Here is a 17,641-nt window from a genome sequence, read left to right on the forward strand (position 1 = left end):
AACATTTCTTTGTATCACACTGTATTATTAATGTGATCACATTCTAACTCTGCATTTAGTGGGGGTATAATGTAGAAAGATTTATCCAAAACCAGGGAAAATAAATTGTTTTGCAGTGTTGTAGCTGTGTTGGTCCCAGGATAGTACAGAGACAAGGTGGGGGAGGTAGTACCTTTTACTGGACTAACGCTGTTCAGAAGTTGGTCCCATAAAATATATTACTTTGCCCACCTTCTCTATTCATCACCACTAATGCATGGTGTCTGTCACTGATGCAGAAAGGAAAACAGCATGACAGATCAATTTCCATCTAAAGGCAACCATACAAATGTAGGGCCAGATTCTCCATTGCATCTGAGTAGAACCTGGATGCAATGGAGTGGGGTGAGTGCCCCCAGGGAGTCCCCAGTTGAGGATCTGACATAGCAAAGCTGCACTCCACAACACCCCTCTCCACCTCTGACATGCCACCTTATGCTGAGATCGATGGAAGTAAGGACTGCTAATATGCTGGTTGGGGGCCAGAGAGCTCAGCACCTTGCAGGACTGAGCCTTAGCTCCTCCAATGACTCTCCCCATTTCACTGCATCAAGTTCAAACTTCTTATCCTCACCTCTCAGGCCCTTTACTAGTCTGCCCCTCCCTACTTGTCTGCTCTTATCTCCAGGGTCACTGGAACAATTTATCTAGTGGAGGTGCTGTAAATCCCGTATATGGTGGAACCCACTTCAAGCCAGGGGGTGCGGCAGCACCCTCAGCACTTCTAGTTCCAGCACCTGTGCTTAGCTCTGATTGTGTTGTCCCCAACGCCTTTGCTTCACCAACTGTAACAGCCTGCTACACCCATTTGCCACTGTCTCACACACACAGCTGCATGCTATCTTTCACAGGACTCCTTAAATATGAAATCCCCTTCTTGAACTGATTTACAAGGTCCTGTAACCTGTTCCTTCCTGTCGCTTCACAATACCCACCTCTGCTGCACTTACCATATCTAGCTATACTAAAGCAACTGCAAGTGTGTCTATATTATTTCTTGTACCCCTCTCCCCCTGCCCTTCATATGGCAGTTGTCTCCTTAAGCTGTAGGTCTGTCAGGGTGGGGTTCATGTATTTATGTGTTTGTACTGTGCCTATGGAGACCTGATTCAATACAAGTGACAATAAACCAATAGGGAAACTTAGGAATGAATCCTAGGCTCTAATGATGGAGGCCCCATCACACATGTTCGTCCTCTGCTACAGCGTGTTATATTCTCTGAAAGTTTCCCCGTCTCATTTTCATTTTAATCTCATTTGGTGTTGCCTTCTCTCCTATGTGAGCACCTGCAAAGAGAGCTCACTTGCTTGGAAACTGCGCCTATCTCCTCATGTTGGGTCATGTTTCTCTTCAGCCCATCCAGGGTTTGATTTTCTTTAAAAGCTGCTGAGAACTGAGCGCCTTTTGCCATTCATTGGCATTACAGGTGTTCAGCACTGTGAAAATCAGGGTCGTAACAATCTGCACAATGAAAAGTCAGGCCCAGAAATCCTGTATTCTGCCCAACCCCAGGTGTCTATCTCAATACGTCAGACTTCTGTCTATAGACTGTTCTGCATATTTACTACATTGCCCGGAATACAGCTGCTCTGTGTGGAACATTGCACACTCCTCTTTAAGACTGAAAGAGAAAAACACCCATCCAGAGAAGTGGAGGTAATGGTTGCAGTGGGTTTGAAATGCAGCTGTGAAACATGCTGCAGAGTGAGTGGATTTGTCTTGGGGCAGATCACTTGGTGTGAAATGAACATATTATTGACAGTTCTGGAAAGGTATAAGAGGCAGAACACAAACAGAGGGGAAACTAACTATATAACAACCTACACTACCTGTTACCTTTTTAACAATCTCACCTTTATTATATGGCAATGAAAGTTGAATGTAATTTATTATGTTATGTCACATCTCCCATTTATGAGGCTGCAATTAGTAGGAGCTGTGCTGTAAAGTTGGCTATCACAATATCAATACAGTAGATATAATGAAGAGTATACACTACTTGTGTGACTGAATATGATGCTTGCATAGTACTTTGGCCATGTCTACACTGGCTCAGTTACACCACTGTAGTACAGATTGACAGAAGGGGTTTTTCCATCAATGTAGTTACTCCCCCTCTCCAAGAGGCAGTAGCTAGGACAACAGAAGATTTATAATGTCAACAGCTTAATGTATCATCACCTTTTCCCTTAATACAAAAGAAAATCTTCTTTGATGGGGTTTGTAAGTCAGTTGTTCAAATTTCCCTCAGTAGATTGGCAGGGAGTCTTTATGGAGTGAGCAGATTCTCTGCCCCCCATAATGCCGTTCTACCAACATGTTCTGTATGCACAGCATTGCTTTACATTATTTTAACAGAGCTCATCTGATGACCAGTGTGATGCAATGATCAGCGCACAAATCAAGACTTCTAGATTTCATTCATGACTCTTCTACTGCCCCGCTACATGACCTTGTGCAAATCACTTGTGCTCTTTGTGCCTTATTCATCTGTCTGTAAAATGGGATAATTAAATAATACTGACCTAGTTCCCAAGGCTTTAATGAGGATTAAGGGGTGGATAACACTTTTCATGTCAGCGCCTCTATATGTGCAAAGTAATAACATTTTCCTGTTGTAGAATGAGACATTCTTTTCCTGTTGTTACGTGAGTCACTGGATTAGCTTGTCTTAGATCCAACAGAATATTCACAATGTCCAAATTCATACACAGGAAGTGCAATGTTTAGTGACTCCCTCGTTCCCTGCAGGGGTTAGAAGAGGTTTTCCCTACTAGGTTCATTGAATCATTTACATGGATATAGCACCTTTCACTTTGAAGGATCCCAAAGCAGCTTGCAAAGTTTGCCTCTAGTGCCCGCATTTTGTGCATAAAAGTGTCTATTGAGACTCGTGGTGTCAAGAAGTGCACCAGAAATTGGAGATTACATACCTGTGATCTATCTTGTAAGGCTCTTGGGAAAATAGGCAGGCAATGGAGGTGTAGAATGGAAATGAACATTGGAAAGGGTGAGAAAAGCTAGGTAGAGTAATGAGTGAGTAATTAAAAAGAGAGGTAAGAGAATATATTAGGGAATTTCTCACTCCCCATATTTCAGAATTATGTCCCTGGCCTCAATATATGAAAGGGATGATGTATCCTGCTATATTTTGTCAGAAATAGCTCTGTGTAGCCCACTTTGTAAGTGTGTGTTCTTTGTCTCCATCTACAGAGGATAAGAGTCTAATACAGCCCCCAGCTACAGAGACTAGCTCTTTTGCTCAAGTTGCAAAGATTTGTGCTTTCTGATCTATAGGTCACTTATTCAGTCCATGCTGTTGACCACGATGGTGGTCATCACATATATGGGGGCTTGACTAGAATTCAAATTGCGTCTCAGATGCTTGGGATGAGCTTCCTTTGTCCAGAAGAAAATATGTAACCCACTGGTAAGATGTGTGTTATTGTGGTGGTTACAGAGCTTGGAGCACCTCTGTCACCTACCTGGTCTTGCTGACTTCATCTTTTCAGGTTCAGCTTTGTGCATTTACCTCTCCCAGGGCAGAATTCTGCAATTCTCCCACTCTTACACTGGGCCCTGGGCACCAGCACCCTGGGTATCAATCATGCTTATCCAGTAGGTCGGACTGAGTTCTTGCCCCATGTCTCTTTCCCTCAGGAGTCTGTGACCAGTGGTATCCAGTGACAAAACAGGCTTCTTACAACAAAGTATTGTTTGTTTTGCAGTAGGAACAAAGCATAAGTGGTTAAAAAAAGTTTTTAAAACAAAAACAGCCTCCATGCATGTCTATCTTACCTAAAGGCTTACCATCCCCCACTGGTAACTTAGGCAGGCCTAGCTTCTTCAGCTACCCCAGCAGGTGCCTGCCCTTCGGTCTGGTTCCCCCAGACAAACCTTCCATTTCTGGAGAGGGAGAGACCTTTTTTAAATTGCCGGAGTTCCTTTGTTCTGTGTTCCCAGGCTTTGGCCCTTCTGGACAAAACTAGTTTTGCTGGTTGGCAGGGGAGGAGAAGGTAAAATTTTCAAATATTCCTGGCTTTGTCCCTTAACAATCCTCAAGTGTTTATGATGGGGTGGATTTTCTTGAGCCATTCATATATATTCATACAGTAAACATCCCAGTAATCAGGTCAACATACAGCAGCCGTAACTTGTTACAGAACAGCGCCACATCTGTCACAGTTATGTGTTCCTCTCTCCATGCCTGATTGACAGAGGACATGGCTCTTTAGCACAAGCTCTGGAGGTTCCTGGTTCAGTGCCTACCATTAGTTTACATCACACATGTATGTGATTTCCCAGCACAAATGAGCCTCATAGCCACTACTCTCGTCATCTAATCAGTGTATCTGCAAAGTGTACATCACTCATTATTACCAGAGGATGCTTTCCAGAGCCATCACTTATGGACCATATTCCTGGATCTAGGGTTAATTGCAAAATAATGTTTAGCACTCTGGAGTAAATCCATAGAAGTCAAGGGAGTTGCTACCTATTTAAGCTGGTATAATGAGAGAAGAATTTGGTCTTTAGGCTATCTCCTTTAAATGATTAATGGGCAGAATTCCAACAGGTTTAGTTTGGCTGCATGTCTCACTTCAAAAACCTTGAGTCACATCATTGAACTCTTAGCTGATAAATATGATTTTCCCTTCTGCTGCACAGAAAATGCCAGAAATCACGCGCCCTCCTCCCTTTTCAATTTGTCTTCTTATCTGCAAAGTGTGATGCGGCAAGCTGCTGCCATAGCTATGGAATCACAGAAGCAGCTCTGCTCAGCAGAAATTTTAATGCATGTGCATGCACTGAGTTCCATGTGACATGCATCTGTTATGCATTTTTCATGGAACAGACACAAATCAGGCGGAAATTGTCCTGAAATACTGTAGTGAATGAAAAATAAAAAAATCAGGATAAGAGGAATTCACTGCATTTGGGAATAATACCTTTAGTGCATTCAGAGCCTGATCCAGCGTCCATTGAAATAAATAGAAAAATGCCCACTGACTTCACTGGGCTTTGGATCAGGCCCTTAATAAGTAACCATGCACATTAATTGTACAGAGGGAACAGGAAACACTGGAAATTTGGACTCATGAGTTTCTGCCTGATGGATCATTCAGTTACACAGAACCGCACCCACTGGAAGACAAGTCTCCAAAATTCAGTCTCCCACTGAGACTCAGATCTATCACAGCGAAGGCCATTCACACCCTGCGTCTCCACCCTCCTCCCTGCCTCCTTCTATTTCACCCCAACTCTCCTGGAAGACCAGCTCCTACAGCATAAGGAGATGGTCTGGAGATGACCCTTTAGATCTGCCAGCAGTTTGAGGCTATGCCTACGCTTACAAGTGCTTACAAGCCACTTGCTACAGCGCTGGAAGGGTTTTTTCTATTCTCTGTTGTAAATCCACCCCCTCGCCAGGGGGTAGGTAGGTCCACAGAAGAATTCTCCACCATTCTAGCAGTGTTTAAACCGGGGGTTAGGTTGGCTTAAACTAACCAACACACACACATACTCACATATACTGCGTGATGTCGACCTAGCTAGGTCGGCCTAAGTTTTAGGTACATACCAAGCCTCGGTTTGACTAGGACTCTGCCAGCTTCTGTAAACCAATCCCAGGTAATGGAAGACCTAGCAAATACCCTGGGACTGTGTTAGCACAAGACTGCTATGCTCAGAGTGAAGCAACACCTGCTCAGTGGCCCCTGAACTCTGCCCTTCTCAGCTGCAGCCAGCCTGCTCCCAGATCTGCTTCCTGCTGCCTCAGGCTGAGTGACAGGTGGTAAAGCAGAGCTGGGGAGACTTCTCTCTATGTGGCTTGGAATATGGGTCAATTCCAGAAGGGGAAGGGGAAGCGATGGTATTGTTAGGGGTGGGGGAGGACATTGGAGAACTGTGGAGGCAGAAAAGGGAACTATGGGGATAAAGGGATGTTCACTGAGGAATCATGGGTAGAAAAGACGGAACTGTGGGGGCAAAGGGAGAAGCTAAAAGTTTTAATAGATGATTTTTTTTAATGAGCTGGAGGGTTTTGTGTGCATGCTAGTAATTTGAAGGTTAGTTTTCACCGCCTTTTCAACAATATCAGTGTCACCAGCATGTCCACACAACCTTCTGCTGGATGCAACTCATCAGCAGAATTGTCCCCTTGCAAAACTGTTAACATGTGGATAACTATACTCTTCCTGCAGCTAGCTGAAGCCACTCCATGCAACAAGCAAAAGAGAAGGGAGGAACTTGAGAGAACTGAAAAATTCTTCATTTAGCTCAGTTACAAAGATGACTGTTTCAATAGCATTCCTAGCTCCAGCCGGCCCAGGGAGCAATGGACCAAATGTATCTCTGAACTTGAATGCCCAGTGTCACAGTACAGTATTTTGCTACCAGATGCCCATGTTGGAGTATTTTGCATAAGAAGAGAATCCTTGGGTTAGAGAGAAATAAGGTGAAAGCCAAAAGGCTTGCAAACAGAGTTTTTCTTGTGCCCAAGAATTCAGCCCACATCTCCTGTTCCTAAAGTAGTTTTACCCAATTTCTCAAGCCATGCAGATAAGGATCAGATTTGCCCAGTCTCATTTAAATTACAAACAAATACCTGATTATGAGATAAAGCACCAAGAATAACCCAGAATAGCAGGTGAATGTTATTATTATTCATGCCTTGTTTTTTCGCACACAGCAAATTTGTTCCCCAGGAATCTAGAAACAGCTGTATCAGCAGCTCATGTGTATTGATACTGGAACCTTATTCATATTTATACCAGGAGAGCACTGCACATAGGAATTTAAAAAAAACATTTCTTCTATTGACTGGTACACCACACCATCAATATAGCTCCTCAGTGTGCTTTGTGGTAAATTAGGCTATGAGATTTATTACAGCAAAGAGTCGTTTGTCAATGGGAGGCCTAGGGAAAACCATGGAAACTCTGCCCCTAAACTGTCTGCTCTCTGACTCTAACTGTTCAATAACTGCCTAGCCAGGGCCAGCATTTCCAATTCCTCCTAGACATTTTTCTGTGGCTTATATTCTCGTTTGCTAAATATAGGCTGAGACATTATTGGACCCTTGTATTATCACTTGCCCAAATAAGGGCACTTCTTTGACACTTAGTAAATAATGGATAAACAAGCCAATACATAACAATCCTGTGTTGGACTCAGCACGTTCTGGAAAGTATTGCGTTCGCTCTGTGAGCATATCCTGGGCAATGCAGAGTGCCCTGTGAACCCCAGTTGGCTTCTACTGCACACCTACAATCTTCCCAGTGACATCTGTGTGTTCTGTTTCTATTGACAAGGAGACACATGAGAGCTTTTCAAGTGAGATTGGGGATGCCCATCTGTCACGGAGTTCCTGGGCGATGCTCTGGAACTGCTCCCCATGAAGTCAGTCAGGACTCTGGGGCAGTCGCCTTTCTGTGAGCAGCCTGTCTTCAGGACACACAGCTCACACAGCTTCCACCTTCCTGGGTCTGACCTCGGAGCATTCAGCATCCTCTGCCTCTCCGTGCGCTTCCCACAGCGAGTCCGCTCAGGCGGTGCTCCTGGGGAAGCCAGAGGGTCCTGCACCCCAACTTCGCAGTCAGACGTGACTCTCAGCCAGCCAGTAAAACAGAAGGTTTATTAGACGACAGGAACATGGTCTAAAACAGAGCTTGCAGGTGCAGAGAACGGGACCCCTCAGCTGGGTCCATTCTGGGGGGCAGTGAGCCAGACAACCACGTCTGCACTTCACTCCATGTCCCAGCCAGCCCCAAACTGAAAAACCCCTCCAGCCCCTCCTCCTCTGGGCTTTGTTCCTTTCCCGGGCCAGGAGGTCACCTGATTCCTTTGTTCTCCAACCCTTCAGCTCTCACCTTGCAGGGGGGGAAGGGCCCAGGCCATCAGTTGCCAGGAAACAGGGTGTCGGCCATTCTCTGTGTCCAGACTCCTGCACACACATGCCCTCTAGGGCACTGCAATGATCATACACCCTTACCCCACCACCTAGATACTTAAGAACTGCCTAGGGGAAACTGAGGCACCCCCACACTATTCAGAGGAAACATTAAGAACAGTCCCACTTCGTCACACCATCTCGATGGATATTGAGTGGGGTTTTGGCTCAGAGCTTTTGTTGGGCTTTGGCATGGTAGGGGAATTCTGTATTGTTATCTTAAAGCAAAAAAATTAGTGAGCAGAGGTGTAAAAGCTGGAGCAAAAGGTTGTGTTTATTTGTAAAAGTAAAGTAATATATTGTAAACATTAATAAATAGAAATTAGGCATAGAGTGACAGTAAAACCTATAATTTCACAAGGTGAAAGTTAAGGTTAATTTATATGTATTGAAATTTTAAACCTAAAATCACCCTGGTTTAGGCTCTGCAATTTGATCCACATGGGCAGACCATTATTCACTCATGCAGTCCCACTGAAGTCAATGGGGAATTTGCACAGACACAGGCGTCCAGCTATGAGGATCAGATTTCAGAAGTGGGGGTCTATGCTTGCATGTTTTAGTCCATTCCCCCATCTGTCATATGTCATACATGTTTGAACAGTAAGATTCTGGGAATACGGGCTGTTTGTTTGGGGCAGGCCAATGTTGGTGGCCTAGCACAGTGCGCTCCTGATCCTGACTTTGGGCACTCCTTCAGTACAAATATTAAGAAATAAGTTTAAAAAAAACAATACAGGGTAACTCAGGACTGTGCCCTATATTAAGACCCACAATCCACAGCCCGGAGACCTTTGTGTCAGCTCCCTCCTTTGAAGAATTTCAGGAATGCAACACAGCATAAGAGGACAGAAATATATTTTCCCCCGTAGAGGGAAATGCAGCCCTTTCTGACTGACACTGCAACATGCACCACAAACTGTGCTGCTGTATGAGGCATGGATTATTTACTTACTATGAAGTAAGATTGATTCTCTCTCCTGATCTTTTATTACCTGGACCAAAAGGGCCTTTGCAACTCTCTCAGAACCTGGAAGGGACAGTCAAGTCTCTCTCTCAACAGGGAACATTTCAAGTGATGAAGCAGCAGGGTCAGAAAGGGATCACATCCAGCCTGTCTCAGCTGGAAGGATGGTAGCCATGGAAGGGAAGGGTAGGGGGAAGGGTAAAATGGATAAAACCAGGTTGATCCTCTGAGCTTCATTAGGTAAACTCTCAAGTGACATCATCTTAGTCCTCCTTTCATGAGTACAGTGGGGATAAAAGTATAACCCCATGGCCAGCCCTTTGCTTTATGCTGCAGCAATTTTCCCACTCCTGCGTTTGCAATGCTTTTGAATGATGGGAAAAGAACGACATGAGTGAAAATGTTGCAGAGGTTTTTTGTTCCCTTCCTTTTTGTGCAGGCTGCTTCTGAGGCTATGTTGGTTGCCTAGGAAACTGCAGCAGGAGGAATTTGATTGAATGTGTGGCCAGACTGAACGTCAGAGCTGTGGGCAGAGTTTCGATTGAAAGAGAGAGACCCGAAGTCAATGGAAAGATTCTCATTCACTTCAATGGGTTTCAAATACAGCCCTTAAATAGACGATTGTAATATCTGGCATTTAATTCCCTCCCATCCAATAATCTGAGTTTATTCTTATTGTTCATTTTTAGGAGTAAATATCTGGGTGGGTTTTTCCCCTTCCCGTATTTACTCAATTGTTTTCTTCGATTAGCTCAAAATTTGGCCTCTGGCTTTTCCGGGATGAACTAAAATTAGGGGTGGGGGATCTTAAAGGTAAGCATTTCCCTTTGGAATTTTTAGCTCAGAAATACTTGTATTTGGGATGAATATTTTATGAAAACCTAGGCTCAGATTTGTTATTCAGTGGGGTTGTAAATAATCAGTTTGACCTTAATACTGAAAACCTGTTTATACACATAATTATGCATACATTAATAGAATGTCTATACTGTATACACTTTTGCACATTCAAATGCTGATAGTTCTGCCAGTAGCTAGCCAATATGCAATTTATGGGACCCAGCATAACGTTTAGCATTGGTGACACAACTACTGCAAACTCCTCCCAATTATACAATTAAATTTGCACTAATTGTGCTGCAAGCTGCAGTCTTTTTTTTTAGTACAGTATACATAGCTACAATGCAGTGTTTACTGTGAATAATCTATATAAACATTATTCTGAATCGTTACCTGAAGGATCTAGTGGTCTGGTGAAAATAGGCTTAATAAAATGGACATTATTTTTAGGAATGTAATTATAAGAATTAGATGTAGAATATATGCTTAACCTGCCACAAAAATGTTGGCTTGGAATTAAAACTACACATAGTTTGCTAAGTGTAGTCAACCAGATAATTAAATTGCTCCTTGTTTAGACCTGTAAAAGCAGATTTTTACAGGGAATGTAAGTGATCTAATTGTCTTTGAAATCACTTATTAAAGATAAAACCCAACTCAGCAGCTTTCAAGCAGACCAGTTTGGAAGTTGAATGGCTTTTAAAGGAAAGGATGCCGAAAGAAACAAGTGGCTGTCCTAACAATGCTCTGCAGAACACCTTAGAACATCACATCCGATCTGCAATATTCAATATTTAGGCGTACTGAACTGTATAAGGAAGATTTGGAAGGATTCGTCATTGACAATGATTGGAGAACAGAACAAAGAAAAGAAAAAAAAATGTAGCAAAATGCTGATGTAAATTCTGGACTCTGCTGCATTTTTTTATTCCAGTGGAATATCTGGCAGATTTATTAATATAAAGATTTGCTAAAATCTGAGGGGAAAGGCTATTTCCTAATCCTATAATATGGAAACAGTATATGCGTTTGGGCTCTGGGTTTATTTAATTTCTATTTAATGGCAATTCACAGCAAAATAAGTATACATGTGGACATCAAACGAAATGTAAAGTGAAATAGACCATAATATTGGTATCCTACATGATTTGCTTAGCACAGAAAAACCTTCCTCGTGCAGCTGCAGCATAAAAGATACTGCTCCTACACGCTTTCAGAGGTTCGATCTCTCTGTCTTGCATTATTACCACGTTCACTTTTGAATCATTTGCTCATCCTGCCCCTATGTGAAATATTTGGAGTTCTCCCAGTAATCAGAATATTGATGTACTGTGATAAAAAATAAAAGCAAGCAACCTGATGAAACAGTTATAGACTACAGTATCAGACACATTCAACTTCCCACCTTCTCCGGCCCCTCATGCTCTGATAGCGTAGTGTAAATCTGCAACAACATGACAAACCGCTACAGGTTTGCTACAGTTTGATCGGTTTTGCAGCAGAGGTCAGATAAAGCTATGCAACAAGAAAATTTAGTCTATGTTTTGTGCACGACGATCGCAAATAGCTGCCTGGCATGTGGACAGAGGTCAATGTTACATTGCTCGGGAGCAGCGAGGAGGATTAAATGCAGTCTCTGTTGTTGGAATATGAAAAGCTGACCTCATCACCTAGAAAACATCAAGCAGCATTACTCATGGAATATCTGGAAATACGGCCAAGGTTTGCAAGGGAAAATAATAATAATAAAAAAAATCCATTAGCAACATAACCTCTGCGGAGGAAAAAAAACTCTGCTTTGTGGAAATGAACCGGTTTAAAGTCTCACCGCGGTTGATCCTGTTTTCTGCAGGCTGTTTCAAAGTGATCCAATGTCTCATTCCAGTGAGGAAGGTCTAAATGCAAAACAAAAAAGTATATGGCGGGGAATATTTTTAAATTGGATTGGATTGGATATGCAGATCAGGTTGTGAAGTTTTTTGTTAAGTTTCACAAGAATCAGTACTGACAGCGGTCTCTGATCTCCTTGCAGATCCCTTAGCTCCTCCCTGGACACACCTATCGGCAAACAGCTAATTGCATGTATGGTGTATGTGTGTATTTGTGGGGATGGATATGTTAATAAGCAGCAATGTTTTTTTTTCTAGTATCCTTTTTCATTGTTCTTTTGTTCCACGAAATCGACGAGCTTATGAAAACCCCCTTAATCTCCTCTCCTCTCCAGCAAAAATAAAATAATCAAATGACAGTAGAGTTGCTATTTAAACACTCATTGAAAAACAGGCTGGGTATCACACAACTGCATGTTTCAGAGCCCGAGCCATGTCTCAGACAGAGCCCATTTTCCTGTCCTGATCCTGGAGCGGTCCCTGCTTTCCACCAGGTAGGAGGATGGGTCCCTCAAGAAAACCGGATGTATATTAAAAACCACTTGTAACCCTCACACTGTATCTAGCGGCTCTTGCAGGGTCCGAGTTTTGGCGATCACCCCCATGGGACCAGGAAGGACATCTGGGGGATCTGGCGTCCCCCAGCCAGTATTCTGTAAATACATGAGGGCTCTCAGACGTGGAAGAGGGTGTGTGGAATTGCAGCGAACTCGTCTCCTTCCCCCTCCCTCAGCACCTTGCAGTGTTTGATGCTGCAGCAAAGGGAGCTGCCTAAGAAACAAAAGGCTGAGGAAGGCGGATGCGGATGGATCGATCTATGTACGAAACAGGTTAATGTCTTCCATTCGCACAGCCTGGCTTCCGTTCACTCTTTTGTGTAAAGAAAAGGAGGATTGTGGCACCTTAGAGACTAACCGATTTATTTGAGCATGAGCTTTCCTGAGCTACAGCTCACTTCATGGGATGCATTCATTTTGTGTGAGCGCCAGCAAAGCACTTACGCTATAAAGGCTGCTCTTGTACTGCGAGGGAGAGATTTCCCTCTGTCCAGTTTGCCTTGAGCTACCCGCCCGCAGGGTTCCCTTTGATCTCCGTGTTATACAGTGTCCGTGAATGTTACTCGGTGGAGGGTGCAGCGGCTGGGGCCGTCTCGCCAGGGCTGGGGGAGAGCAGGGCGCTGCTCCTCACCCTGCTCGTACAGCGCTACTCTCGCTCTGCACGGGGGGCCCTGGGGGAGCAGGAGACGCTCGTTGCCCCTCAGGCTGTGACAAGCCCCCTCCCAGCTGCTGAGGCTGCGGCTCCCCACTCCGCCGCCCGCGAAGGCTCCCGCCTAGCGCCCCCCGCGCCCAGGAGACAATGGAGCAGCAGCAGCAGCATCCCCCGAGCGCACGGCGAGGCCCCGCCCCGGCATTACATCACCCGCTTGAGAAGCGCTGCGGGGAGCGGGCCTGTGACGGGAGGGGGCGGGGCCAGCAGCCCCCCTCTATAAAAAGAGGAGCTGGGGGGTCGCGCGGCTCAGAGCTCGCAGCTGCAGGTGCCGGAGCCAGCCAGGCAGCAGGAGCCGTAGCCGCCAGCCGGAGGCAGAGGGTGTTTGTGGCCGTGTGACTCGGGCGCCATGCGTGAGATCGTGCACATCCAGGCTGGCCAGTGCGGGAACCAGATCGGAGCCAAGGTAAAGATCGGGGCCCGGTCGGGGGCCCCGCTTGTTGTGTCCCTCGCCCTGGGGCTGGCAGGGGGCGGCTCAGTGGGGTGCGCACGCGGGGGTTGGAGTTAATTAACGCTCCGCTCGCCTTGGCTGCGCTGTATTATGTAAGGGCTATTCACGGTCACTGTCCAGCGTGTCCAGCCTCCTTCCCAAAGGCGGCTGCTTTAGCGCCTGGTTGGTTTGTGTCCAAACAGTGTAACGCTTGAGGCTGACCTGCGTCGTCTTTGCTCGCGCTCTTACTGAGAGCCGCGGAGAACCGAGGCGATTCCGGCAGCGGGCCGGGGTCGCGGGGGGGGGGAGTCCTCTCTTCACCCAGCCTGGCTGCCGTGCTCTGAATCACAGCCCCTCTCGCCGGCGCAGCCGCAAGCCCAGCTGCGGGCGCCTCCCTGCAGGCTGCGGGCGCCTCGCCCTTTGCGCGCGGGGATGCGACTTCTCGGGCATGAATCCGATCCCCGCGCGTGCTCGCCACGCCCTCCTGGTCCCTGTCAAAGCCGTGGGGCCGCCCGCCTAGCTAGGGCGCTGCAGACCGCCCGAGCCCTCTACCCGCGACACCCGGCAGCTGTGGTCCGCCCCTCCCCAGCCCCCGTCTTCTGCCCTGCCTCTGGGTGAGTCGGAACAAATGGCGCTCGCACTTGCTGGTGACTCTTAAAAAATCAGTTGCCACGTTGCTGCTGCTCTTCCCCGTCATGGATTCGCTCTAATTGTAGCTCTGCACCTTCAGCTGCTTCTGACGGGGAGACGCCTTGTCTGCTGTGTCAGTCATCCTGCTGCAGTTACCGGTTAGGTTAGCCCACTGGCCACGCACTACAGGAAGGGGGGGAGGGAGGGATGTAGTTCGGGGTTCTCAAACTCTAGCAACCTGAGGACCCCCATTTTGATTTTAAAATTTTCAGGGACCTCCCAGCCTCCTTGCTTAGCCCTTGCCCTGCCCCCTGCCCCACCCCTTCATCCTCCCTCCTTCCATTGCTTGCTCTCCCCCACCCTCACTCACTTTCACTAGGCTGGGGCAGGGGTTTGGGGTGTGGGAGGGGGGTGAGCAGTGCAGGAACTGGCATAGCGCGTTGGGGTATGGGAGGGGGTGCGGGTGCAAACTCTGGGCTGGGAGGGGGTTGGGGTGCAGGAGCAGATGCGGAGTGTGGGCTGGGGGAGGGAGTTTGGGTGAGGGCTCTGGGCTAGGGCAGGGGGTTGCAGTGTGGGAGGGGGTGCAGGGTGTGGGTTCTGGGCTGGGGCAGGGATTGATATGTGTGTGGGAGGGCGTGAGGGGCTTACCTCACGCAGCTCCTAAAAGCAACTGGCACCTATCTCTAGCAGCGGGGGGGTCTCCATGCGCTGCCCCTGCCTGCAAGCACCACCCCCGTAGCTTCTGTTGTCTGCAGTTCTTGGCCAATGGGAGCTGCGGAATTGGTGCTCGAGGAGGGGGCAGTAGACCTCATGACCCCCTCTCCACCCACCCCAGGGGCTAGAGGGCTGTGCCTGCCACTTCCAGAAATGTGGGGGACCCAGGACAGGTGAGTCTGTTCCCCAGCATGCTGGAGGTGTGCCAGGGAGGGGGAGGAGTTCCTTAGTGGGGCCTGCAGACCCCTGGAGTCCATTCGAGGACCCCAGTTTGAGAAATGCTGCTGTAGAGCATTAAAAGGCCTGCTGGCAGTATGTGGAGGGAGGAAGGGAGGGGAAGGTCACACAGCTGACAGCCTAATACGATTATTAACTGCCCTTTTCAAAACCACATTTCAGTTTTGGGAGGTCATCAGTGATGAGCATGGCATTGACCCCACTGGCAGCTACCATGGAGACAGTGACTTGCAGCTAGAAAGGATCAACGTTTACTACAATGAAGCCTCTGGTAACTTTTTGTTTACAGCTCTGTGTCCTCCTGAAATCCAAACTAAATGTTCTAAAGCACATACGTGCATCAGAGATTTATGTAATTAACTTCAGTGCATTCTACACTCGGTAAAATGCTCCCTCTGAATTTCTATTAAATCCTTGGCAAAGCTTTAATGCCTACTTCAAATTCAAGTTGTCACTTCACTCAAGGCTGTTCTTTTTAAATACCATTTCTTCACTTGTCTGGGCAGTAGCAGTCTGTCTCCAGTGAATTGTGAGGAGCACAGTAGCCCACTTGTTAAATAGCTGACTGCAAGTCTGTAATCTGGCTTTTATTCCTCCCACAGGTAATAAGTATGTACCCCGTGCAATCCTTGTTGACTTGGAGCCTGGCACAATGGACTCTGTCAGATCTGGACCATTTGGCCAGATCTTCAGACCTGACAACTTTGTCTTTGGTATGTAATTGTATGTATCTATGGTTTACTATTGTCATAAAGCTTTAAACTGAACACCCATGCTGTGCCTAAAACTAACACACAATTTACCTAGCTCTGTGAGACTTGCATGGTACTTAGCACAATGGAGCCCTCATCCTTGCTAGGAGTTCCTAGTACTGCTGTGATATAAATAATGTTCTGTCCTAAACGGAGCATGTGAAACTTCTCCTTCATATTGTGGTGACTAAATCAGCATCTTTCCACTCCACCTTCCAGGTCAGAGTGGTGCTGGAAACAACTGGGCAAAAGGCCACTACACAGAGGGAGCTGAGCTAGTGGACTCTGTCCTGGATGTGGTAAGGAAGGAATCGGAAAGCTGTGACTGTCTACAGGGTTTCCAGCTGACCCATTCTCTAGGTGGTGGCACGGGGTCTGGGATGGGAACTCTCCTCATCAGCAAAATTAGGGAGGAGTACCCGGACCGTATCATGAACACCTTCAGTGTAATGCCATCTCCAAAGGTGTCAGACACAGTGGTTGAACCCTACAATGCCACCCTTTCTGTCCACCAGTTGGTGGAAAATACAGATGAAACCTACTGTATTGACAATGAAGCCTTGTATGACATTTGCTTCCGCACGCTGAAACTCACAACCCCTACCTATGGGGACCTCAACCACCTGGTCTCTGCCACTATGAGCGGCGTGACGACCTGCCTCCGGTTTCCCGGACAGCTGAATGCTGATCTCCGCAAGCTGGCAGTCAATATGGTGCCTTTCCCCCGTCTGCACTTCTTCATGCCAGGGTTTGCCCCGCTAACTAGCCGTGGCAGCCAGCAGTATCGGGCTCTGACAGTGCCAGAGCTAACGCAGCAGATGTTTGATTCTAAAAACATGATGGCAGCCTGTGATCCCCGCCATGGCCGCTACCTGACTGTGGCAGCAATATTCCGTGGCCGAATGTCCATGAAGGAGGTGGATGAGCAGATGCTCAATGTCCAGAACAAAAACAGCAGCTACTTTGTTGAATGGATCCCCAATAACGTCAAGACGGCTGTCTGTGACATTCCCCCTCGCGGCCTCAAAATGTCTGCCACTTTCATTGGGAACAGCACAGCCATTCAGGAGCTGTTCAAGAGAATCTCTGAGCAGTTCACGGCCATGTTCCGGCGTAAGGCTTTCTTGCACTGGTACACTGGTGAGGGCATGGATGAGATGGAGTTCACTGAAGCAGAGAGCAACATGAATGACCTGGTATCAGAATATCAGCAATACCAAGATGCCACTGCTGATGAGCAAGGGGAATTTGAAGAGGAAGGAGAGGAGGATGAGGCTTAAGATAAAAAGGCTTAGGAAAATCTTTAGTAAAGGCAGGCATGTGTTCTGAATGAAGTCTGTTCACAGTTGTGGTGAAGCATGCTTTATTATGTCCTTTGGTACCCTCCACTGTTGCCTCTGTCGCCAGTTTTGTAACCTTGACAATGTAACAGTAGTTGCAAAAGTAACTCTAAAAATCTTCTGTTTAAATGGCTTACTTCTCAAATATAAAAGGCATCTGTGTTCCAAATGGTGTCTTAGACTTATTTCTCTCCTCTCAGACCAAGAAAAGCAGAGCTGGAACTAGCTTCCTAATTGCAGTCTTACATTAAATTATGGGTGTGATTGGCAAATAACCTGAAGTTGTGTACCAGTAAACAAGGGATCAAATCACTTGCACTGACATGGTAGTAATTAAGATCATGTGAGTAAAAAATGCAGTGCCCTGGTGTAAGTCAAACAACCAATCTATTGTTGGGAAAGTTGCTTTGAATAATAGAAACAAGACACTTCACTCAAGGATCTTGCAACTTCTGTTTACAGGAATACATGATAGTGAGGTCAGCTAGACAGTATTAACTTATCAAAACTGATTTCACAGTGTGCCTGCAGCCTTCCCTTGTCATTCAAGAGCTCTTCTTAATGCACTTGTTACAGGGCTTCCAG

General features: G+C 46.5%; 1 protein-coding gene across 1 annotated transcript; it reads left to right on the forward strand.

The window, feature by feature from the left end:
• Positions 1-13,187: 13,187 nt before the first annotated feature.
• LOC125632093 (tubulin beta-2 chain) lies at positions 13,188-17,225 on the forward strand. The gene is made up of 4 exons (XM_048839752.1): positions 13,188-13,359; positions 15,127-15,235; positions 15,567-15,677; positions 15,936-17,225. Exons 1-4 carry the CDS (start codon positions 13,303-13,305, stop codon positions 16,994-16,996), a joined length of 1,338 nt encoding a protein of 445 aa, XP_048695709.1. The 5' UTR covers positions 13,188-13,302; the 3' UTR covers positions 16,997-17,225.
• The last annotated feature ends 416 nt before the right edge of the window (positions 17,226-17,641 follow it).

Source organism: Caretta caretta, chromosome 2 (genome assembly GCF_965140235.1).
Source record: "Caretta caretta isolate rCarCar2 chromosome 2, rCarCar1.hap1, whole genome shotgun sequence".
Classification (NCBI taxonomy): Eukaryota; Metazoa; Chordata; order Testudines; family Cheloniidae; genus Caretta; species Caretta caretta.